The sequence below is a fragment of the Catharus ustulatus genome, chromosome 13, assembly GCF_009819885.2.
Source record: "Catharus ustulatus isolate bCatUst1 chromosome 13, bCatUst1.pri.v2, whole genome shotgun sequence".
Taxonomy (NCBI): Eukaryota; Metazoa; Chordata; class Aves; order Passeriformes; family Turdidae; genus Catharus; species Catharus ustulatus.
In genome coordinates, this window is record NC_046233.1 from 1,691,608 (window position 1) to 1,716,055 (window position 24,448).

At 43.6% G+C, this 24,448-nt stretch overlaps 1 protein-coding gene across 3 annotated transcripts in view; it reads left to right on the plus strand.

The window, feature by feature from the left end:
- The window catches only part of CRBN (cereblon), a 37,065-nt gene extending 13,270 nt beyond the window's left edge, over window positions 1–23,795 (plus strand). The window contains exons 1-11 of one of the 3 annotated variants that reach the window (XM_033071389.1): window positions 8,265–8,363; window positions 11,500–11,612; window positions 12,200–12,402; window positions 13,224–13,373; window positions 14,628–14,787; window positions 16,056–16,118; window positions 16,534–16,618; window positions 16,764–16,879; window positions 18,032–18,096; window positions 19,224–19,355; window positions 20,910–23,795. In XM_033071389.1, coding sequence (XP_032927280.1) covers window positions 8,297–8,363; window positions 11,500–11,612; window positions 12,200–12,402; window positions 13,224–13,373; window positions 14,628–14,787; window positions 16,056–16,118; window positions 16,534–16,618; window positions 16,764–16,879; window positions 18,032–18,096; window positions 19,224–19,355; window positions 20,910–21,096 — 1,341 coding nt within the window. In that variant the 5' untranslated portion in view covers window positions 8,265–8,296 and the 3' untranslated portion in view covers window positions 21,097–23,795. Of the gene's footprint in view, window positions 1–8,264; window positions 8,364–11,499; window positions 11,613–12,199; window positions 12,403–13,223; window positions 13,374–14,627; window positions 14,788–16,055; window positions 16,119–16,533; window positions 16,619–16,763; window positions 16,880–18,031; window positions 18,097–19,223; window positions 19,356–20,909 lie in introns of those variants that run through there. The other 2 variants (XM_033071391.1, XM_033071392.2) reach the window with 2 other exon arrangements.
- Window positions 23,796–24,448: the final 653 nt, after the last annotated feature.

Below are 24,448 nucleotides of genomic sequence, written 5' to 3' on the forward strand. Positions count from 1 at the left end.
AATTCCAGCAGGGCTGCTGGATGGGGTGGTTTTCCTGGCTGAACCTGGCTTTTGCCATTCCCAGGGAAGTGCAGGTTTGTTCCATGCAGTGTTTGCTCAGCTCCCAGCAGGTGCAGGGGGTGAGGAGAGGAAATATTGAATTAATTATGGTGCCCAGAACTGCATTCTTTTGGCTAAATTTAAATAACATTGGACTACCATTTATCATCTTGTTTTCAACCCACCTGTATGTCTGAACACAGACTCTGACAGCAGGAATTTCCCTGGCAAATCAGCTCCCAGATTTCTTAAGATCAGCAAAGCTGTTCCACGTAAAATTTGTCCCTTTCTGAGCCCTTCTAAAAAGATAGAAGGAGACCTCTCAGGTTTGAAAATGACAGAAACTCATCTTTAAAAATATCCCTGAATCCACTTCATTTAGTAGTTTTATTGAGAGATGTTGTAAAACCATTCCCAAAAATGCTTGGAAAGAGCAAGAGGGTGGGTGCAGTAGGAAACCACTGAACCATTTATGTTCAAACCAGTTGCCCCAGTGGCTCTCAGGGCACCAAGCCCTGGGTATGGAAAAATCAGCCACAGCACACTGGGAGAGTTTCCAGCAGGGAAACCTGTGAGTGGATCCCCAACCTCCTGGACCAGCATTCCTGGATGCCAGGTTTAAAATCCCTCTGTGTCCCCAGTGACTCCTGCAGAAAATGCCTTTTCCTTGGGAGCTGTAAAGGGCTCTGGGGTGGGGCAGGGAGGGTGGCTCTGCTCTGGTTGCCATCCTGGCCCCTCTGCCTGCCAGGGCTGAGCACAGTGAGAAGCACTCAGGGCACACCAGGCTCCTTCTCTCAACTCGGCCTTCTCCAACTCCCAATTAATGGGGCATTAAAAGGGAATTACTGCATTTTGCATTTGAGAAAATGGCTGGTCTTCTTCCAGTGGAGTGTCAGGCCCTAATGATGGAGTCAGGGAAAACATGTCAGGTCAGGCCTCTTTACATTTCAATCCCAGCTTATCAGGGGAAGAACAAACATAAAGAAAGCACAGAAAACATTGAGCTGCCCTCCCACAATACATCATTTGTAAAGCTTTCACTCCAGCTTTCCAAAAGGCCATTTAGCTTAATAGTCTGTCCCATTTTTCATTTCCTTATGCTACAGGTGCTGGGGGGATGATTTACAAAAGAACAATGGAATGACATTTTACCTGACTTTGGAAATTAATTCCCAGCAGTCTCACGCCTTTTGTGCCTCGGATTTGCCTTCCATAACACAGAATGGGCGGTGAGATTTTGTAACAAAACAATAGGAGATTTAAAATGAGAGAATACATCCAATTTTCCATGCAGCCATGATCTTCTAGAACCATTAGTAAATTGTTTGTATGTCCATGTTAGTAATAAAAGATTAATCGACTGATTGAATTTTCAGAAATTTAGGCAAAGGCCAGATGAATTGGCCTCCGTTCCAGTGCAATTAAATGCCAAAAAAATTACATGTACAAAATTCATTATTTGAAAAACACTCTGAAGAAAAATGCCTAGCTGTATAAGGCACATTTAGATAATCTGTATATTTAAACCCTGTAAGAACCTACAATATCTGAATTCTATGAAGCAGAATGAATGAAAAGGGGGAAAATCTATATCTCAGTTTGGTTGTTCCTCTTCTTATTTCCACTGATCATGAGAGGTCATTAAATGAAGGTCAGCTCCTTGTGGAATAGTTTGTTGACTTCTTCAGGATCTTAAAACTTGTGAGGCGTGAAATCAAAGACAAATTTTCGGGCAGAATTAGTGTTGTAAAATGGAGAGCATCCAGCGATTCAGAACATTGTAGGAAATCACCTGTTGGGTGCATGGCCCACAAAATATGATCTATTGCTGAAAATCTCCTTAAACACCCAGCCAGTGGAGGAAATGAACTTTAAGTGGGACTTTTGTAGAAGAACTTGTGCTTTGATGAATTTGTCATGCTTGGTGGGTAGTGATATTCAACTAATAGCTTAATAACCTCACTATTTACAGGCAATTACCCCCAAGAAGGAGCTCAGATGGGATGAAAACATCTGTTTCCTTCTGGAATCTGTGCACATCTGCCCTTAAACGAAGTGAAAATTTGGTGTGAGAACTCTTAAGGACTGAATTACCGGGTTTTTTCTGCAGTGCTGCCTTCTCTGCAATTAGATAACAGCTTACAATCTGATTACTGAGTTATTTTTTACCTCTCAGAATGCACAGGCACAAGCGAGCTCTCTGTTGAGAGCTGATTTGGTGCCAGTTAAATATTCAGGTAGTCCTCTGAAGGCACTGGAAATCAAATACCCGAAGCATCTTGTGCAGAGTGAGAATTTCCATGTTTCTGAACGTGTATTTCCCTGCATTCCCAGTGGAGGTTCTCACTGTTGCTTTTTCCAAAGCCCTTTCAAGCTGTTAGTGAGTTCAGAGTTTCACTGGGACGTTCTCTCAGGTAGGGGAATCCTCTTCATGTGCTGGTTATGCTGGTAAAGAGAAAATACAACTCTGCGAATGGTTTTGTACCTGAGAGAGAGGATCTGACAGAAGCTCCCTCACAGCAAGATCTTTTTTTTTTTCCCTTCCAGCAGAGACAAAACTGGCAGCTGGAAGGATTTGAACGAGGGGGAGCTGAGGAATCTGAACACTTCCAAGGTTTTCCTGAGCTGCCAAAGGGATTGGGCTGTTCCAGGGAGATGGAGACTCAGCTTCTCCTGCTGGGAAGGGCCAGAGACAGCGCTGGGCAGGTCCTGGATCTGCATGGCTGCAATGTGTGTGACACCAGGGCCAGGCTGGACAGCCTGGGAGAACCCTGGGCTGGTGGAAAGTGCCCCTGCCCACGGTGGGGGTGGAATATAAGGATTTTTAAAGTTCCTTCCAACCGAATCATTTAATGCTGCTATGAAAATGAGGACTGCAAAAGGACAGAACACATCTAGAGAGTGCATTCCTCTGCTGCCTGAGGCAGAAATCCAGCAGACTTTGCCATGTATGACCATTACATGCAGTTTATGTTTTTTCCCCCATCTTTGCAGTGCACGCACCTTTGGATCAGAGTGATGCAATACTCAGTGCCACTATTAAAAAGAGCTGGACAATGATGTTAGCAATATCTTTCAGCCCAAGAAATGGAGAAACTCTAAATAAGCAGCCTGCAAACATGGTGTGCTCAGCCTCTACTAAATTTTATTAAGTTGTGATATGAAGAAAACCCAAAAAAGTCTTGATTTCCAAGCTGTTCTTTCCCTCCCTGACTCAGTGATAGGTTTTCACTGCCATCATCTGCAGAGGTTACTGGACTTCCTCCCCAAGACAAACTGCAGGCAAACTTCCAGGATAAATTCCCAATATTAAGGACAATTGTTGTAAATGTGGCTGAATTAACTTTCCTCAAGCTCCCTGATTCCGAGTGCTTTTCCTGCATGGATAATGGAAGGAGCCTGCTCTAAATCCACAGTGAAAGAAAAAAAAAGTACTTTTAACTCAAACTTAGTGCTCTGTGTTTGAAACTGAAGTGAGATTTATGAGCAAGCTCCCTCTATCTAAATGCACATACACCCATTTACATGATTTTACATAATATATGGGAACAGTTTGTTGGGTAATGTACACAGGGATAAAAACAACACTGAGTAGGGATCACTGCAGTGAGCTCTGCCTAAACTCCTGCTCAGACAGGGCTACTTGGATCTCCTTAGGAAATAACGTCCAGAATTAGATATACATTGAACTATAAATACATTGAACTTGCTGGCAGACCAGCAGGAACCATGGAGAAGGAAAAAGCAGTGTTACAGCTTGTAAAACTCACTGGAATCACTCTTGTTTATGCTGGTTAAAATTCTGGGACCCCATTAACACAAAAATGACCAAAAATTTTGTGATAGAAAAATTAAAGGAAATACCAAACCCTTCTCTCTGACAAATCTTTGCAATGAGGTCTGTGCTAACCTGCACCTCAAAGCTACAGACACATCTCAGGTGATCTGGGAGCAGGGTCTGGCAGCTCTGCATTTACAGAAATTTTCCTCAAGGGTCTCTTTGCTGTTGTGTCCCCTTCCAGAAAGTGTTACAGAGTTTTTCCCTCACTTTTCATTCCCTTTATTGAGCCACATTTGTGTTTATAGCCCCATTTGCTTCCCCTGCCATGCTGTCTGTCACTTGTGCGGAATATGGGTTTTGCACACTTGCCAAATAGTTTTGTTGCTTGGCTGAGGGTTCTCTGGCAGGAGAATTTGCCTCTCTGCATAGTAATGGGCATGTTTGGCTAATGGGCCCTTTGTCTGGGGCCTCTTGCATATTCAGAGCTGCTCCTTTGTCACCAGCCTGACCCAGGCAGCAAATATTAAAAGGAATTGTAAATATGCCCTGTTCTCACTGGGATGCTGGCTGGGATAAACTGGTCCTCTCTGCTCTGCAGCTTCCCAGCAGCTGTCCAGGCTCTCTTACTCTGGAACAGCTCTGCCCATCACTGATTTTGATGCTTTTGGAGTCACCTTCCTCCGTGGTTTGTGTCCTCTTAGAGTACATTTGGTGTGGACATGGCAGCTCTGCTGATGTGGTTTGGGATGGCACAGCTGATAACGGGGGGTGTGCAGAGCTGGCAGCTCAGCTGGGCTGCTCCTGCAGCTACAGAAGGAATTTCCTCATCTCCCACATTTGGGAACAAAGTGCTGACAAAGGGAGCAGCAAGTCCAGCTGGTCCCTGGGAAAGCCAGGAATTGCCATGGCCATGTGGACATGACCAGTGTCTTCAGTGCTGGGGCGAAGTGGCTTCATGGATTTTTTTTGTAATTTTTATTTTCCATGTCTAGAGTATTGATTTTTGTTTTGTCCTATAGCTGCTTTCTACTGTTGGTGTTTAATAAATTGTCTAAAGGTGGGGAGTCACTTTTTATCTCAGAATACTTGGAGAAATTGTTTGGTTGTGCCTGGAATAGCAGTTTGGGTGGATAATGAGCCAATGTGTTGGCAGGGCAGAAATCAATGGCACAAGTACACAGAACTTTTACCAGTTTAATTAGACCATCCACACTCCTTTTTAAACAGCCTGGTCAAAGCAGCAGAGACACAAAACTCCTCATTTAAAAGGATAACGTTATAGATCAAACTTTTCTACTGTTTGCAGTGAATGCCCTAAAAACAGAAGCTCAGCGAAGCCAGCTGAATAATTCTGCCAGAGAAAACCTGCAAAAGGGGATGTTACAGCACCATCTAGTGCCTCTTCTCCCTGCAATATCGGGAAAATTTGGATTTTCCACTTCATTCCAGGATGTAGGTGGGGAAGAGGGAGTGCATTGGCTGCTTAGGCATGGACAACTTCTTTTCTCAACCAGTGTGGAGAGAGAAGGGGGCTGAGGGATGGAAAGGAGCTTTGGAATTTCACACAGGGAAGATTTTGGCAGCAGAGCTGCTCTCAGTTCCTCTATTTCAGCTCCTCACCAGTCACACAGCTTTCCCCCTGAGGATAGCCAGGAAGGGGGTGCAGCAGCAGGAAAATGGGAAGGAAAGTTAAATAAGAAACTGGCCAAATGGCATATTTTGGGGTTGTATTTTTGGTAGAGCAGTGATCTGTTCAGTGAATGACTGACCAGGAGGAGGCTGGTGCTGGTTTTTACAAACTCCTTGTGCTGAGAGCTGCACCTGTAATCAGGGAACAAGCACTCAGTCCTTGCCTTCCTAATCCCGAGTATGACCCAGGATGAAAACTAAATTAACACTACATTAAATTCTAAATAGGGCTACATTTTAATATGCTTTACATTCCTGTCCCTTTGTTTCCTTTTCTGCTGGAGAGGTGATTTAACATCCTCTGATTCCAAACTACACCAAGAACAACTTTGCAATTATTCCCAATCACCCACTGGAGATGAATTTGGGGATGAAGCCCCTCTAGGAAACAACTTCCAGTGTTCCCAGTGTGAGTTTGGGAGCACAGCTTGTGCTGGGAGTGATTCAAGTGTGAGATTAATGACCCTTCAAAGCTTTTTGTGATAATAAATATCAATAGTTATATGTTAAATGTGTTTTCATCAGGTTGAATTTAAACCCCTCAAAAGTAATTACACCTTAAAGCATTTAGTAAACGTTCTGATGGTGATGTGGAACTTAACAAAAGTCACTTATCTCAAAAAAATCTTCACCCAAAATCCTCCGTGTCTTCACTACAGCCCTGCAGAAAAAGCTGGTGGAGAGTGATGTCTGTAAATTAGAGTCAGAGTCTAAATTAGAGTTAATGCCAATCTGGGGCCTGAATTTATATTTAAAGCTCTCACTGGAGTTACAGTGCTCACAGACAGAGCTGTTAGCAGGGTTAGGGTAAAAAGAGCTGCAACAGCATCTGAAGTACTCCCAAGTTCCCACTATTTAGCATTTTATTATGATTATTATTGAATTTAGGGTTTCCTAAAAGAAACTGCAGCTCCTTGGGTCATGTGAATTTTTGGAGAATCCCAGAAGCCACTAAAAAATAAGATCTATGCATTAAGAGTGCAGAAACAAGCTTAAAAGTGTGACTCAAATACACCCCCAGCAATTTAGTAAAAAACCAACAGAAATCAAAATACTTTAGCATATCAAAAGAATTTAAAAATATTTAGCATAACATTTCTTAATAAAATCCCAGAGTTTGGAGAAAAGGCTCATAATTTTTTAATTCTTCAGTTGGCCAGCTTGGTAATAAAAATATCTTTTTTTTAACATATATATATATAATGGCAAATTATCAGCTCCAATACCCTGCAATTATGTCTATTACACCGAGACAATGCAGAAAAAGCTATGGAATCATAACTTAATCATTTAAGTGATTATTGTATTTTATAAATGCTTAATGTATCATCAGGGGCATGTTCGTGCTCGTTTGGCAAATGTGGTATTGATTGTTGCTCTAAAGGCCCATTCAGGTCAGAATTGATAATGATTGTTTGGGAATTTTCCACCCACAATGGTAAGGAAATTACAGTGCTATTTGTCTTTTAAATTTGTTCTCTAAATCCCTTTAATTCCGATTTTAAAAAAGTATAAAAATTAGTGTTTTGCTTGCTGGCTAATCATTGGTTTGTTCTGTCACTGATGCAGGGAGAATATTATTGCTGAACTGAAATGGGAGAAACTGAAAGCAGAAAGGGCAGAATTTTTCCCTGGGAAAAAAAAAAAAAAAAAAAAAAGGCGTTTTGAGGGAGAAACAACAAACAGGGCTGAGATAGAGGAATTGTGAAATGCTCAGGAGTATGGGTTTAGTGACTTGTAACAAAGAATACAATAAAAATTTCAGCAATAAAAATATAACAGTTTAATAGAGAACCCCCGGGGCCACGATATGGCTTTTTTGAGGGTTTTTAAAGGTGAAGGAAATGACAAAAAAGATGAGACAGAGTTTGTGTGAGGGCTGGGCAGTGCAGAGGCAGCTGTGGTTGGGGTGCATCAGCCGGGTTTGCATCCTGAGAATCATTTCTGGTGATGCCACCAAGCTCACATCAGGACAGGGCTCTGCTGAAAGCTTCAGGACACAGGATTGTGTCCAGACAGCTCGGGGACATCCCCAGCGAGGAGACCCCGCCACCTCCGAGCATCCTTTCCAGGGCAGGGAAGAAGTTTGTCCACACGTCCAGGTGGAACTCCTGCCCATCAGCTTGTGCTGGGCACCACCAAGAGGAGCCTAGCTCCATCCTCTTGCCATTAAATTACTCAATTTAGTAACTAAATTACTAAAGTTTGTGTGATAAAATCCCCTTCCAGCCATCGCTTCTCGGGGTCGGAGAAGCCCAGCTCAGCCTTCTGTGACAGCAGAGATGTTGCAGTGCCTTGGGCGCCTCCCCGGCCTCTCGCTGCACCCTCTCCGAGTCCCTCTTGCGCTGATAATCTTTATTTTATATTGCGTTCCGTTTATTTTCAAGCCCTTTACACACGAGCTACAACCCGCCACGGATTTTATATTTTTATTTTAATTTTAATTTTCACACCACCCCTCTCGCACGCCCACAGCCATGAGGCTCTGGGGACGGGCCGCAGGTTCCCCCGGGGCGGCTCTGCCCTGCTCAGCCACGGCCGGGCCTTGTGCACAGAGCACGAACCGCTGTCCCCGCCATCCCCGAGCCCTCCAGGCGGACAGGAGTGTTCGTGTCCGGCCACAGCAGCCACGGCCCCACCGCCGGCTGAGCCCCGGGGCTGAGCACGGAGCCCCGGCCCCGCTCCGGCCCCGCTCCCGGCCCCGCTCCGGCCGGCCCGGGCTCCTCCTCCGCCCGCCTCCTGCCCCCGCCCCGCCGCCTTCCCAGGCTGCTCTCCGGGTAAACAGCGATGGCCGCCGAGGAGCGAGGCGGAGAGCCCCGAGATAACATGGGGAACCACCTCCAGCTGGTGCCCGGTGAGGGCAGGGCCGGGCCGGGGGCACCGCGGGGGAGGCGCCGGGCCGGGGCTCGGCGGGCGGGGCAGGGAAGGGGAAAAGAGAAGGGAAGGGAAGGAAGGAAGGAAGCGGAGGTGGAGAGGAGAGGAGCAGAGGAAGGTAGGAAGGAAGGGGGAAAGAGAAGGGAAGCGAATCGTAGCGAAGGGGAGGCGGGGAGAGCCCCCGGGCGGTGCGGGGAGCGCTGAGGGCCCGCGGGGCTGGGGGCGCTCCCGGCCGGGGCACGGCGAGCTCGGCCCGTGGGGCCGCGGCTCCTGCGGCCTCTGCTCCTGGGCTGCTGCAAATCACCGGGGCCGGGGGTGTTCCATGGAGGCCTTGGGTGCTCCCTGAGGGCCGGGGATGTTCCTTGAGGGCCATGGATGTTCCTTGAGTGCCGGGGATGTTCCCTGGATGCTGCAGGAAGGGACACACGGTCACTGATGCTTGTGCAGCCGAAGGGCTGGAAGGCATGGTGGGGTTCCCACCAGAGTGGGCAAAGCACGCACTTCTATGTACAGCGAAACCCAAATGTTGGGGAAAACTCATTTCTAGAAAGTCTCGGCTCTGTTTTCCAGCGAAAATAAGCAGGGAAGCCGAGGTGCTCGGGACTGGATCCCATGTGCAGCCTTGCTCATCTGTCACACACACCGGTGCAATTCCTCACCCAGGGAATTACTGCATGATTATTGCATAATGATGGGGTTTTCTGCATGCGGTGCCTCCACACTGACACGAGATGGAATAGTTTGTGCTTAGCTGGAAAGAAGCATTATTTCAGAATAAGCATGCAGGGGAGAAGGGAGCAGGAAATCCTGCCAGGAACCAGCATCATTTCCCATGGCAGGAAATTCTGTGACCTCTCCAGACCTGTACGTTTTAAATAATAAGAAAATATTTCCTGAATATGTTAGGAAATGCAGCCTTAATAGCACTGCAATATAAGCAATTTTCCTGAATATTTGCAGAAATACAGCTTTAATATCACCTTAATAAGCTATTTCCTGAATATTTTAGGAAATATAACCTTAATATAAGCTATTTCCCAACTATTTCAGGAAATACAGCCTCAATATGACGTGTATATAACCTTGTCCCTTTTCCTTAAATGAGGTTCATATTTCCTCATTTCTGCACAAAGGCATTGAGAGTGGGTTGGGTTGTGTTAGTGAACCAACACAAGGGAAATGTTATTTTTTATTATGCAGGGGAGCCTTCAGCACTCGCTTTTCCCTCCTTCCTGTGTGCTGGGCTTGCTGCTAATCCTGGAATTGAAAGATAAATAAAACCCAGTAGCTGGGGGTGTAAAAGCTTCAGCCTGTTTTGCCAGCTGAGAGGGAGGAGGAGAGGGAAGGCGCCGGGGTTTGCTGTGTTTTGGGCTGCCTGGTGCTGCTGCAGTGAAATGAGTCATCGTCCCTCAGCCAGCACCACACAGCAGCCACTGTGCGCTTTTGGCAGCAGCCAGCAAAAGTTTGCAGGGCACAATCCTTTCCAATCAACTGCTGCTAATTCCTTCTGTGTTCAGAAAAACAAGTGGGGCAGCCTCTGCCTGTTAGAACTGCTCATGATGGATGCAGCCCGATGGGAGCACATGGAAAAATCAGAATATTTTTTATTCCCTCCCCCATCCTGCAGTGATGCCCCAGAACCGAATAAAAACTTCCTGCTCTTCCCCTCCATCAAACTAAGCAAAATAATGGCTGTTTTGGACATCATAAGCATTTTGTAATTGTTCATGGTTAGGGTTGTTAGTTGAATAGAAGGAATTTCATATAGATGTGGAGTATTTTTAACAGTCATTAGGCAGATGGTGTGTCACTGCTGAGGGACTGTAATTAGCTACAGTACCAAAGAGAGTCTGTAACCTCCTTTCTTGTCATTAATAAAAGGATCATTAATAAATGCAGTCCTGTCAGAGCTGGTTCTGTAAACTATGAACTATTCAAAAAAACATAAGGGAGGTGAAGCAGAAGTAAGACCAGTGACTAAACATTTTGTGGGAGCATTTAACAAATGTGTCTGGAGGCCAAAGAGGGGAAAAAGGGTTCTCTGAAATCAGCTTTTAACATCTTCACTGTTCTCTTGTCCTGCCACTCTCAGAAATAGTGAAATTAGTGGTGCTCCCATTTCTGAAGGAAAATTCTTTGCTTCTGCAGCATCTTTCTTTTTTGGAGTTTTCCTGCAGAACCCTTCAGGATGAGAGAACCCCTCCACCTTTTACATTTTTAATTCTGGATTATTTTTTAAGAAGATATTAATTGCAAAGGCAGGCAACTAGACAGACTATTGTAAAAATATTTTTCTCTATCTTGTAATAGCTTTCAAGGTCTAAATGATGTTTTTCAGCACCACTGGGATTATTCATTACCAGAAGCTATTTGTGTAAGAATCTTGGAGATTAGTTTATGCAAATATGTAGTTTAGACATAACAGGGTATATAAATAATGTTTGTGTTCAAAGAAATAGGGTCAGTTAATGCAGTGACTGATAATTTAATTGTCTTCTGCCTCAAAATTACTTCAGGATTGGCTGAGAAATGTGAAGGAAGCAGTAGTTTTTAAATACTATTTTATATCTGGAATCCCTTGGTGATTTGCTTCCTCAGGAGTTCTTTGCTGGGTTTGAGTTTGGTGTACACACATCAGAGGCTGGCAGCAATTAAATTGTCTAAAATACCAGCAGGATTCTCTGCATGAATACAGAATTTCCCATTGCTTCTTACTCACTTGCAGTGTGATTGTTGAGGTTTGTGCAGCCTCAGACACTTTACTCAGCATCCTACAAGGAATGAATTTATCTGGATCCTGGTGTGCAGACAAAAAACCTTTAGAGCTGAGATAAGGAGGTACCACTGTAGTGCAAACCTGAACTGACAGCCTTTGTTTATTGTTTTCTTTCTTCCAAGGGAAGTTGTTCTCTAGCCTTTCAGAAATAAATTACCAGCTTTTGACCCTTTCTATAGAATAATGATTTTGCTGTAACAGCAAGAAAAATATTTCCCTCTGGTTTGTTTCCCTGTGCAAGGCTGTAGCCTGGGAATACTGAATGCATTTCCCTGATTCTCAGGTTTTTCTCAGTATCTCAGTCTTGACTTCTCCTCAATATTCTGTATGTGCTTGTCAGTAGAGAGTGAGGAAGAGGATGACAATGAAATGGAAGTGGAAGACCAAGATGGTAAAGAAGCTGAGAAGCCAAACATCATTAATTTTGATACCAGTTTGCCCACATCACATATGGTGTGTTTTTATATGTTGTCCATTAAATATACCCTGAAGAGATTTTAATGGGTTTTGCACAGTTTTACTGTATTGTTCTTAAGCCCCAAAGTTATTATTTTCACAGAACCATAAGATCACAGAATGGTTTGGGTTGGAAAAGCCTTAAAGGGCACCCAGGGACATGTTCCCCTATCCCAGGGTATCCCATCCCCAATGTCCAGCTTGGCCTTGGGCATTCCAGGGATCCAGGGGCTGCTCTGGGCACCTGTGCCAGCCCTGCCCACCCTGCCAGGGAACAATTCCTGCCCAAAATCCCACCCAGCCCTGCCCTGCCAGGGAACAATTCCTGCCCAAGATCCCACCCAGCCCTGCCCTCTGGCAGTGAGAGCCATTCCCTGTGTCCTGTCCCCCATCCCTTGCAAAGAGTCTCTGTCCATCTTTCCTGTAGCTCCTTCAGCTACTGGGATTCGATCACCCTGGAGCCTTTTCCAGGTGGAGCAGCCCCAGCTGTGCCAGCCTTTCCTGGCAGCAGAGCCTCTCCCCGTGCTGTCCCTGTCCCCCTGAGCTCCCAGCCCTCACTGAGTGTCCCTCCTTGCCCTCGGCAGTACCTGGGCTCGGACATGGAGGAGTTCCACGGGAGGACGGTGCACGATGACGACAGCTGCCAGGTGATCCCCGTGCTGCCCCGGGTGATGGTGATGCTGATCCCCGGGCAGACGCTGCCGCTGCAGCTCTTCCGCCCCCAAGAGGTTAGCATGGTGCGGAATTTAATTCAGAAAGACAGAACCTTTGCTGTCCTTGCATACAGGTAAAAGCCACGGGCGGGGTGCTGGTGTGTGCAGCATGTTGTTAGCACGGTTTCTGTGGGTACTAAAGCAAAAGCAGATGGTTGCATCAGCTCTGTGCTCGATAACATTTAACAGAAATTGTCTTCCAATGTGTAATGGCAGTGTAGGTGCTTGACAGCCTCACGTGTTTGTGTGGAGAGACAGCTAGTGCTGATCTGCTTCCTTGTTTGAGCATCCTCTTCATTTCAGCAACTGTTTGTTCCATCTTGTTAAAGAATAAGCCTTGACCTGAAATGTAAAAGTCACATTCTTGTTTTGAGAGCTGTATTGTTGCTTGTTTTGTGTGTGAATTAACAAGCACTGGCAAATGTTTCACAGTAGAGTTGAGAGACAGGACGTGATAGAAAAGTGGAAAAGAGAGAAGCTGATCAGTGCCAGAAGAAGTTGGGAATGTTCCTCCTTCTCCCTGGAGTTTACTATGGATTAATTGTGTGGGAGGTGGGAACAGTTCCTGGTGTGAAGTCAATCTGAAGAATGTTGGTGCTTTCAGTGTCTGCATTTGAAAAGCTGACACACTGGTGATCCCTGTGCTCCCAGAGTGTCACATTAGGCCCTAAAATAAAACCAGGTCACCTGGCAATAAAACCCAACCAACCAAAACAGTAGAAGTTGCTTTATAATGGAAAAATTATTGTGATTAGTTAAATGTATTTCACCAAAAATTGCTTTTTTGAGCAGACCAGTGATGTACAGTCAGTGCAGGGAGACTGGAGTCTGAATGAGCAGTGCTGTTTGGAGGGGGGTAATTAATTTAATTAATCTTTAATTGTGTTGCTTTTAGTAATGCACATGAGAGGGAAGCACATTTTGGAACCACAGCAGAAATCTATGCCTACAGAGAAGAACAGGAATATGGAGTTGAAACAGTCAAGGTGAAAGCAATAGGAAGGCAGAGGTTCAAGGTGCTTGAAATCCGAACACAGTCAGATGGGTAAGAAAATAATTCAGTTAATTCTATATTCAAGTCAACTTTGATAGCAGTATTCTCTTATTTTCTATATTCCAGTTTGATAGCTGTGACATTTAGAGGCTCTTTTGATTTATTTTAGCATATGATGCCTTTTTCCATTTCTAAAAGTGATCAAGATCCTGAACCTGCAGTAAGAATATGCTGAATGTTCCCTTGTTTTCAAATCCTTGGCATCATGCCCTGCACCATGGCAGTGTCACAGCTCCAGGCTCCAGCACTGATCTGGGAGCATGTGACAATTCTTAGCACAATTGCTGGAGCTTCTGTAATATTTCCTTCAAGGCTTGTGAAGTGTTACTCCAGTTCTGTAAATCTAGAGCTGCTCTCCTGTGTCCTGCAGTTCAGCATTGCTTTGGAAAGAGGCTGGAACAGCATTTCTGTGGCTTTGTGAGCTGCAGCTGAAGAAATGAGGAATATCTGTGCTGTTTGCTCTGTTTGGCTCCAAATAACAGACTCTGGGTGTTACAGCTTAGGAACACATGGTGGCACTGCTTGGACAGCAGCAGCAGCTTTGTTACTGGGAATTCACTGTCCAGAGCTCCTTAGCAAGAACATTTCCATAATTCTTGGTCTTTCTGATTCCTGAATGCTTTTGGCACAACATAATCTTATAATTTATTGTAAGTTACCAGATCAGTGCTGTCCCTGTGAGAAAATTAGAAATTTGTAATGACACACCCCTCAGTATTTCAGGATTTCTGCTGCATAATCCTGCTAAAACATGAAGTCTTTCCTGCTGGACAGCATTCTTAGTAGGCACATAACATATGCTGAGGTCTTTGTGGAAGAGGTGACCTTTGATGCTGGGATATTAAAATCTGATCAGAGTCTGTATCCTGTTTCTGCTGATTCTGACCTCCAGCTGGGCACAGAAGCTTTTGTGGTTTGAAGATAGCAAAGTGCATTTCAGCTTAACTGAGGCATTGAGATGGAAGAGCTGGTTATTTATGCCAAAAGTAACTTGAGGAGACAAAATTCTGAATCTATAGTGCTGAGATTGTGGAACATTCAGCTGTGTTGCCACTGCCAATCTGTCTGTACTTCTGTCCACACAATCCCAACAGATCTGTAGTGCTCTGAAATAAGAAGTTCTGATGGAATGGGTTGTTTAAATTCTCTGGTACTGTGGAGTGATTAATCCATTGCACCAACCTGTGTACCCATAAGCAGTAAAATCCAGTTTTTAGAATGAATGTATTTTGTTTCCTCTCTCAGAATCCAGCAGGCTAAAGTGCAGATCCTGCCTGAGCGAGTGCTGCCCCCCACCATGGCAGCAGTGCAGCTGCAGTCCCTCAGCAGGTGCCACGTGGTGCCCTCCTCCAAACCCTCCTGGCAGGACAGAGCCATCAGGCAGTGGTGGCAGAAGTACCAGAAGGTGAGAAGTTGTTCTACAGCTTTGCTTCTTTTGTTTTTGTGTATTTTGTCTTAATTTCTGAGAGAATCAGTATCCACTTCCATCTCTAGAGGAGGAGGCACATTCCAAGCTCCTGCTTTTCATGGAATCACACAATGGTTTGGGTTGGAAAGGTCCTTAAACCCACCCATCCCATGAGCAGGGACACTTTCCACTGTCCCAGGTGTCTCCAAGTCCTGTCCAGCCTGGCCTGGGACACTCTAGGGATGTCCACAGCCTGTCTGGGAAACCTCTGCCAGTTTGTATCTGTATCTATTATTTATTCCATTGTTCACTGACACAGAGAGTTACCTTGAAATCTTCCATCTCTGTAGAGATCTTTGGAACTACCCCCAGAAATTAATACAGAGTCCTGGTAACTTGACTCATGTTTGGATTTGCTTTTTTCTTCAATGGTTTTGAACTCTTGTACCTTCAAAATCAAATAAAAACTTCCATTGATAACAAAGAGCTCTCAATTCTCAGAGTTCTTGTCCAAGTTCATGGGAGTTAATGAGCCCAGAAACACTGGGCTGTGGGGTGGGAATCGCTTTCCAAAGCTGATTCTGTCAGTGAAGCTGAAATGAAGAAGCTGGGATGCAGATCCAGAGCAGGGTAATTGTCCTGTTGACCTCCATCTCTCTGCTGGTGTCATTTGTAAATGAGGAGAGTGGCCCTCAAGGGGGAGATTCAAATTGAATTTGTACATATTTGCAGTGCAATATGAGCTCCTCTGTTGAAAAGCAATGTAGTTATGTTGTGTGCAGCTTTTTAGACTTTTATTAACTAAAACTCTAAATTTCTGTGTTCAGAAATCACTGGAGAAAATTGGTTGATTAAGCAAATGCCATTACACTGGTGGAAGTTTGGTGCTTCCAGGGACAGCTGGTGGAGACTGAGGAACAGATGCACTGTTAACAGCACTTACATTTTGAACTGTCTCCATTTCAGATAGAAACCCTTTCGAAAGACATAAGTTTTGATTACTAAACATAAGTTTTTATTACCTCTAAAGGAGAGACAGGTTTTGAGACAAAATCCAGGTATTGTCCTGTTCAGAAGACTTAGCCCTCTGTGTATCTGAAAATGGGGTTGGAAGCTTCACAATGAAGTGCTGGTCCTGATGGGGATCATTTCTTGTATCTTGAAATAATCAGATCTGTCTCACTGTTTTATTTGTTTAAAAAAAAGAAGCCTGTCCCTAAAATCTTTTTTTGTTAAAGAATAAATATTTGTGGATTTGGTTTCAGAGGAAGTTCCACTGTGCAAGTTTGACATCTTGGCCCCCCTGGCTCTACTCTCTCTATGATGCTGTAAGTTCACCTTTAAATCAGATAACCTGCAGTGAGCTTTATAATTGTAATAACTGAGCATGGGATAATATAAAAGCTTAAATTTTGTTGGCTCATAATTTCTATTTTAAAGCATTTTATATTCCATGTAATGTAAAGAGATCAGAAAGGGCTTCCCTCTCTGTGGTTGTTCCCTCCTTCCTAAAGCAAATGTCTGGGAGGGATAGCAGAGATTCTGGTTCCTTCTGTGTTGTCTCAGAGCAAAAACAGTTAAAGTAAATTGGTGCAAAGTGATTCTTTAATTATTCTTTAATTAAAAGCTGCAGTCCACTTAGGGAAAAGAGCTCACTCTGCATTTTGCTTCCCTTTGGTTTTTTCCCTGAGAAGAAAACAGCAATACCTGTGTATTTAAATTAGGCTTTTCTTCTAACAAAAGGAAACCTTGATGGAAAGAGTCAAGAGGCAGCTCCACGAGTGGGATGAGAACCTCAAAGATGAATCTCTTCCATCAAACCCAGTAGGTATGAACTTTTATGAACCCACATTTTAAATTAAAAAAAAAATAAATTAAAGAAACCACATCTTAGATAATGACCTGCAGTAAACAGAAACAGTTGGATTATTTCTCTATTAATTCTAACAGACCTGCTGCTTTCTCATTTCTAGATTTTTCTTACAGAGTTGCTGCCTGCCTGCCCATTGATGATGCTTTACGTATCCAGTTGCTCAAAATAGGCAGTGCTGTGCAGAGGCTGCGCTGTGAGTTGGATATCATGAACAAAGTGAGTAGTTCAGATTGCCAAAATACAGGGGTGGCTGCTACAGACTCTCCCAGAAATTAGGGAATTTCCATTAATCCTTCTGGAGATGAATCTGAGTGTTCTGTTCTTTCTTCAAAAGTTTGCTCCAAAGGAAAATGATCTCTCAGTGCTGGGTTGTGTTTGGCAGCAAGCAAGAAACATAACATAAAATATAATAATAACATGATATAATATTTGCTTTTGTTGGAAGTATTTCAGTGTGGCACAGCACTTTAGCCAAGAGATGGTGCTAGAAGCCCAGTGTTGTTAACAACCACCACAGCCCCACACTGACACCACAAATAAAGATCATTTTACCATGGAAACTTGTGGATTTTGTAGCAAAATCTTCATAAATCTAAAGATTGGACTAAACATTTTTTCTTTTAAAGACATATTTATTTCTTAGGCAGTTCCTTGTTAAGATGTTCAAAAATTATCCTGTGGCTCATTTTTGGGGAGAATTCCACAGACATTACTCTGTGGCTCATTTTTGGGGGAATTTCACATAATTTCCCTTAAAAAGTACAAGCAATGCACATCCTGGAAATGAATGGGAGTGTTCTGCTGAGCTGATTTCAATGCTGCTTCTCTGGGCAGTGTCAGTGATGAATTGTTTAGTTCTACTTTGTAGAAATTTAGAAGATGGATTAATCTGTTATAATCTCCAGGAGAGAGATCAATATGTTTTACCTATTTTTGTGAGGAAATTGAACCCATTGATCTACAGTACCCTCAAATTTAAGAAAGACTTAATGATTGCATTTGTCTCATCTGCCTTTTCTGTGCTGTATTGCAGAAGAGCAAAGGTTGTTTTTTCTAAATTAGCCTTTAGAGACCTTAAAAGGTTGGCTCATTTATTATCTTTGTGAAGTCAGATCCAATTCTCTGTGTGTGGATCTTTTTGTGAGGGGATGATATGTGAATTGTTACATCTTCTAGATAATAATTCATGTTTAACTGAATAAAATGCATAGAAAAAATATCCCACATCAGTGACTGAACAAAACAATTGGTCCAAAGTCTGTTCTGATTGAAAGAGACATTTTTATTATTTATTATTTTTTATTATTTCCCTCTGCTGACATGCATCTGGAAATTAATGAAATTATTCTCTTTGTTTCTCTTTCCCAGTGTACATCTCTGTGTTGTAAGCAATGCCAAGACACAGAAATAACTACCAAGAATGAAATATTCAGGTGAGTTTATTACTCTTCATCTTGGGCAGCTCCTTGGTCACAAACATGAGCACAGCAAAGCAGATTAAGCTGGGTTAAGTCTTAAAACTGCTGGGTTTGCCATGGCTCCAATAGAATTTAAGTAAATATTTATAAAGAGTTTATATTTGTGCTTTTTTAATAAAAAAGTTAGGAAACCTCAGCATTTCCAGGTATATAGGAACAGAAATTGGTGGTGTGCCACACCCCCACCACCTTGCAATAAACAATTTGAAATCTAAATGTGTCACATAAAGACTTTTTCATCCTGGAATTTCTGAATAAAGTTTTTGAAATCCCAGATTTTGTTTCTCAGCACTTCATTTATGTGTCAGCAGGCCACAATTAAAATGCACTAATTAGGGGATATAAACAGGCTCCCAGGATGGTTGGCATGCAGGGAAAGTTCCTATTTAAACCATGAAATGCTGTGATCCCTTTTTGCTTTTAAGAATTTAAAGTTATTCCTGATATCTGGCCCCATTCTCTGTCTGCCCTATACAATCTCTGCCATGTTTACAGCAATGACATTTCCCAAATAACTGCTGCTCTGTCAGCCTTGTCTCTGCTTTTCATCCTGTGAGCTCCCACAGCCCATCCCCTGCCAATGCCAAGGTCCAGAGATGCTCTGTGTTCCCAAACACTCCCCACAGTTTTTCTTTAGCAGTGTGATAAGGAGCTGATGGGGTAGTTAAAAGCCATTTCTTATCTCCTAATCAAACAATGGATTGCAGACACCACAGTCCCTGCTGTGTCAATGTGATGAACTTTGAGCAGAGATGCTGAGAAGTTGGTGCAATAATGAACATTCTTACTTACTTAAAGTTACATTTTCCTTGCTGTTCTTGGAACTTGCTGTTTGAAGTAATACACAGGATGAGTCTGTTGTGTGCTTACCTGCAATTCTAAACAAATATGAGCAATGATATTTTAAATTAGCATCTACTTTCTTTCAGTTTTTAATGCTATAATTCAAGGTATTATTTTTTTTTTTGGTCTGTTGAAATATTTTAAGCTTAGCTGGAATTTTCCTCCCTTTGGGGCTGGTTTATTTTTATTATTTTTTTTATTTTTCCTTGCTCTTTGACAAAATTCCTTGTGTGTTGCAGCTTATCCTTGTGTGGGCCCATGGCAGCCTATGTGAATCCCCATGGGTACATCCATGAAACCCTCACTGTGTACAAAGCCTCCAACCTGAGTCTCAGTGGACGGCCCTCCACAGAGCACAGCTGGTTCCCTGGGTAAGAGAGAACCTTTTAGTAGAAAATCACCCAAATTGGCTGTTTCTGGCAGGGTGGAATAGTAAATATTGAGTTTTTAGGGACATGTCATCATTTCACTCCTGTAAAAAAATTTAGATTTATTCAAAATGCAGAATAAAATGGAAAAATCTCATAAAATATTGCAGAATTTAATATTTTTTAAAGGGGGAAATATTAAGATTTTAAAACAGTTTAGAATCTAAACTGTTTCAACCATGTTGTCTGGAAATTCTTCTGTGTAGTTTTGTTTCAGAATTGTTTTCACACAGCTTTAGTGCAGGTGAAAACCAGAATACATAAATGCATTTAATCTACTGAAATACATTTTTATATCTAAAACCTGAATAAATGTTACATGAAATTAAGAGCTAATAACATTTGTATTGATCTGATTATCTTGGATTTTATTTTAATAAGAAATAATTGATAATGAGTCTGCCTCTGGGAGACAGTAACAGAATTAAATGTTCAGATGTTTGCCTGACATCCAGGATTTTTTGCATCCAGGATTTTTCCCTGGAATATCCCACAGAACTGAGCAGTGACTTGCAGGATGTCTGCCATTTCTGTTTTAACTTTCCCTAAAGAAAAATTGAGATTTTTAATATATGGAGTTAATATTGCTCATCCTTTTGTGTTTTCTCAAATCTTCTGTGATGGCTTTGAAATATGCATGTTCTACCTCATAAAAGTGTTAGAGAAAAGCCCTGCTGCTGTGGGAAGGGCAAAAATCACTTTCATTCCCATTAAATAATTTACTCTGAGAAGTTTTCTGAGCCCTCTTTAGGGCTCTCAGCATTTCTCACTGCTGGAACCTGGCACAAAGAAAAGCTTTGCTTGCTTCTTCTCTTTGAAGGGACAAGAGAGGCCTTTGGGGGTGGGATGTTTGTGGGGTTTTTTGATTTATTTTTTGAAACTCTGCAGGGTTTTAGATGGGAGCTGGGCACTGAAATCCTGAGGATTCTTTGCAAATCCATCTGGGGATTGGTACCCAAATCCATCTGGGGATTGGTACCCAAGTGCAGATGGGGATTGGTACCCAAATGCATCTTGAGATTCTTGTCCAAGCCCACTTTGGGGTGGTCACCCAAATCCAGTTTGATGATTGTCACCCAAATCCATCTGGGGATTGTCACCCAAACCCAGCTGGGGGTTGTTACCCAAATCCAGTTTGGGATTGTCACCCAAACCCAGCTGTGGATTGTCACCCAGATTCATTTTGGGATTGTCACCCAAACCCAGCTGTGGATTGTCACCCAAATTCACTTTGGGATTGTCACCCAAACCCAGCTGTGGATTGTCACTCAAACCCTGTTTGGGATTGTCACCCAAACCCAGCTGTGGATTGTCACCCAGATTCACTTTGGGATTGTCACCCAAACCCAGCTGGGGATTGTTTTCCAAACCCTCTTTGGGATTGTCACCCAGATTCACTTTGGGATTGTCACCCAGATTCACTTTGGGATTGTCACCCAGACCCTGGAGCATTCCCAGAGGCCTTTTCCCTCAGCAGGGCTGTGCTGTGCTCTGCAGGTACGCCTGGACCATCGCCCAGTGCAGGATCTGTGGGAGCCACATGGGCTGGAAGTTCACAGCCACCAGGAAGGAGCTGTCCCCCCCCAAGTTCTGGGGGCTGACGCGCTCGGCGCTGCTGCCGCGCATTCCCGAGGGCGACGCCGAGGACTCGGAGCGCGGCCGCTCGCCGCTGCTGTGCCTGTGACACCCGTGGGCCCTGGCCAGTGCTGCTTCCCTGCTTCCCCAGCCCAGGAGCCCCAGGAGCCCTCCCAGCCCCGGATCTGGGCTCTGCCAGCTCCCTGTGCTGCTCTCAGCAGCAGTGCTGTTCCTGAGACAGCGCAGTGCGGATCCTCGGGGGACGCCGGGAAATCTCTGATCCACACGGACACACTTGAGACTGGACTTGTGTAATTCCCTCTTGCAGGGAAGGAAGAGGGATGGAAGCTAAAATCCACCTGAAATCCCAATAAGCAGAGTCAGATTGATGCAATATTCCCAGGATGGTAGATAGTTACCTGCTGTGCAGTGTTTGCCATAACACACTGACACGTGGTGTGCTGAGAATCCCCGCTTCTAACTCTGTGAAATCCTTCAGGTTTGCTGCTTGTGCTGTTCCTCAGCTTTCTGCTGAATAACCATGGAAGAGAGAAGCAGCCTGAGAGTTTCTGAGTGCTGGAATTGCAGCTCCTCCCAGGATGGAAGCCGTGGGGAAGTGTCTGTTCCTTACAAGTTGTCTCATCTGTTTAGTCCATTTGACTTTAGAAGTTTTAAATTTTAAACTGTTGGTAAGAAGTGCAGAGGTCAGTCCCAGAGGGCAAACAGCATTGTCATGTTCTGTTCAGTGTGCTTCAATTATTCCCCAAATTATTGCTGGGTAATTTACCAGTGGAGATGTCCAGGTTTGGGAAGGACTCTAAAACACCCCACTGAGGTGATTTTAAAGTACTTGTTGTCACAAAGGGAAGGAAAATTCTCTTTTAATTATTTTGTTTTAACTTTCAGATCATAAAGTAAAAGTTCACATTATCACCTTATAAAGAGCAAAAATTTCCCAATAAAACAGAAATAAAGGCAGTGCTTTTTTGTGGGGAGGTTTCTTGGTAGAGCTTTGGTTTGGTTTTCATTTTATCTGTGCTCCACAAATTGGTTGCAAACTGGGGCAGCTTTTCCCACTGATTTATTGTTTTTGTTTTCCTCACAGAATGCACTTTGGTGATGGCAATGGAGATTTTTTCACTGCTTGTGCACATAAGCACTTGTTTTTCTTGTGAGCTTTTATCATTCACTCTTAATTTCTTCACAGTGATGTAAAAGCAGTCAGGTTTAAGACATGAGCCAGTGGTTGCTTTTCTCTGCCAGGCTCCAGGCAGGTGTAGCAAGGACAGATCAGCTGAGGGCCAAGCCTGGCACAGCAGGGGCTGAATTCCCATGACCTGCAGCAGGAAAAACTCCCCAGACCATGGACTTGCTGCTGGGTGTTTGCCATGCCAGGTATGTAGAGATTAAATGTGTAACTCAGGTGTAGTTCTTTGAAACTTCCTACCTCTGTGCTGCTTCTGTTCTTCTCAGACACCTGGAATTCCATGTGCAGTGCCCTGGCTTGGCAGTGAGCTGTGAAAAGCAAGGATTGGGATGTGGCTCTGAGCAAACAGAGGGTGATGAGGACTCATTTTCACCCAGAAAACTTTCTGTATGTTGGTAATGATTCATGGCAAGCTTGGAAAGCCAAGCAGGGCTGTGAGAGGTGACTCTGAATGCTCTGTGTGTGAATCCATGGAGCCAGGCCTGGCTTTCCCCAGCCCTGCACACACAGCACACCTGGGCTGGACTTTTGGCTGATTTTTACTTTTCCCCTCAAAGTCCTTCCTGTCTGTTCTGTGACCCTCAGGGGTTGGTGGTGGCAGAAGTTGGAGGGTGCTCCCAGCACCTTGTGCTGCCTGGGTGTGAGAGTTCACTGGGGCTGGGGAGTGGAAATTCCAAAAGGATTCTCTGCAGTCACTGAACTTCTAAAGGTTCAGTTCCTTGGGGTTTTGGTTGTTTGGATTCTCAATTAAAAATGGCAATGATTGAATCCAGAATAAACATATTTTTGGTGTTCTGTGTATATAAACTGATATAATTGAGGTAAGTCAAGAGTAAATTAACACCAATTAAATTGTGTTGTTGATGCTGCTGTTCCATGTGCTGAGCCTGGGTGGTGTTTGCTGTACTGGAGTCCATGACACTTCCCAGGCTGGATGCAGTCCTTCCAGGGAGGCATCAGAGGATGCAGCACTCCAGGCTGTGGAGCTGGGGATGGGTCCTTACACTGGTTCATATTTTACTTGCTTTTCTCTTTTTTGAAGAGAAAACCATTGGTGGGAATTCAGGAAAATTTGGAACATCAGTATGGAAAAATACAGACAGCAACTGCTTAGGAGAGCTAATGAAAGGAAACAGATTTTAAGAATATTTACTACATTTACCCCATTGATGGGCTGAGTAGCTTCATGCAGGAATTAATTAAAGAATTCAGTGGGCAGGACTGAGGGATCACAGGATTTACAGCACAGATTTGCTCATTTTCAAGCATCATTGCAGCATCACCAACACCCCCAGTCAGAGCCTGTAACTTTGCAAGTTTTCTTTTCTTTTAGTTTCATTTTGACAAACAGGTAGAACCACTTGTACACTGGGTCTGAAACATTTCAGATGCTCATTTGTTTTTTTATTAATGCTCTTTCTGGATGTGCTGCTGTTCATTTGTTCCTCTGTCACCTTTAATTGCTCTGTAAACTGCTCCAGGAGTAGCCCAGTCTCTGCTTTAACTCTTCCTTCTCTCTGCCTTTTGGGACAACTTTTCTGACAAATCTTGTGGCTTGCAAATATTTGCAAAGAATAAAATTCAATTTGTTTCAAAACTCACCTGGTTTTGCTGATTGTCAGGGTGGGAAATGTTTGGGTTTATGATGTGTTTTAAACAGGGTGGCTGCAAAAAGTCAAAGTTTCACTTGCAAGTCTGTGCTGGCTGGACTGGCCTGGCCCAGGGCAGAGCAGGTGAGGAATAACAGGGGGGAGTTGTCAGGTCATTAAAACTCATTGTGAGTATCATTTAATTAGTCAGGTAATCTATGGAGAACTTTATTTGGCCATGTGTGTATCAAACTTCATCTCTTCCCTCCCCATTTGCTGTTTAAATAGCCCATGCTCTATAAAGCAGTGTTTATTTAAACCCAGCCTTTCTCCAGATCCCAAACTGGCACTGCTTGCCTAAAATACATGAGTATTTTTTATTTCATGCCTTTCATTTTCCTAGGAGTTAATTTTAGTGGAAGATAACCAGATACTCAATAAACCAATGGAAACCTCAAACCTTTAAAGAGGTGTTGGAACACAGGTGCTCCCTGCACTGAATTCCAAACAGGACTGTTCATGGAGCTGCTTGTGGAATAATCTGGTTTTGCTGTTTTTTGTGGGCCCTGGAGATTTGTAGCAGGATCCTCTGTGTTATCAGTGAGGGATGCTTTTAGTGACCAGCTTGGCCAAATCATCTCCAATTAAACCTACCCATTTCTACT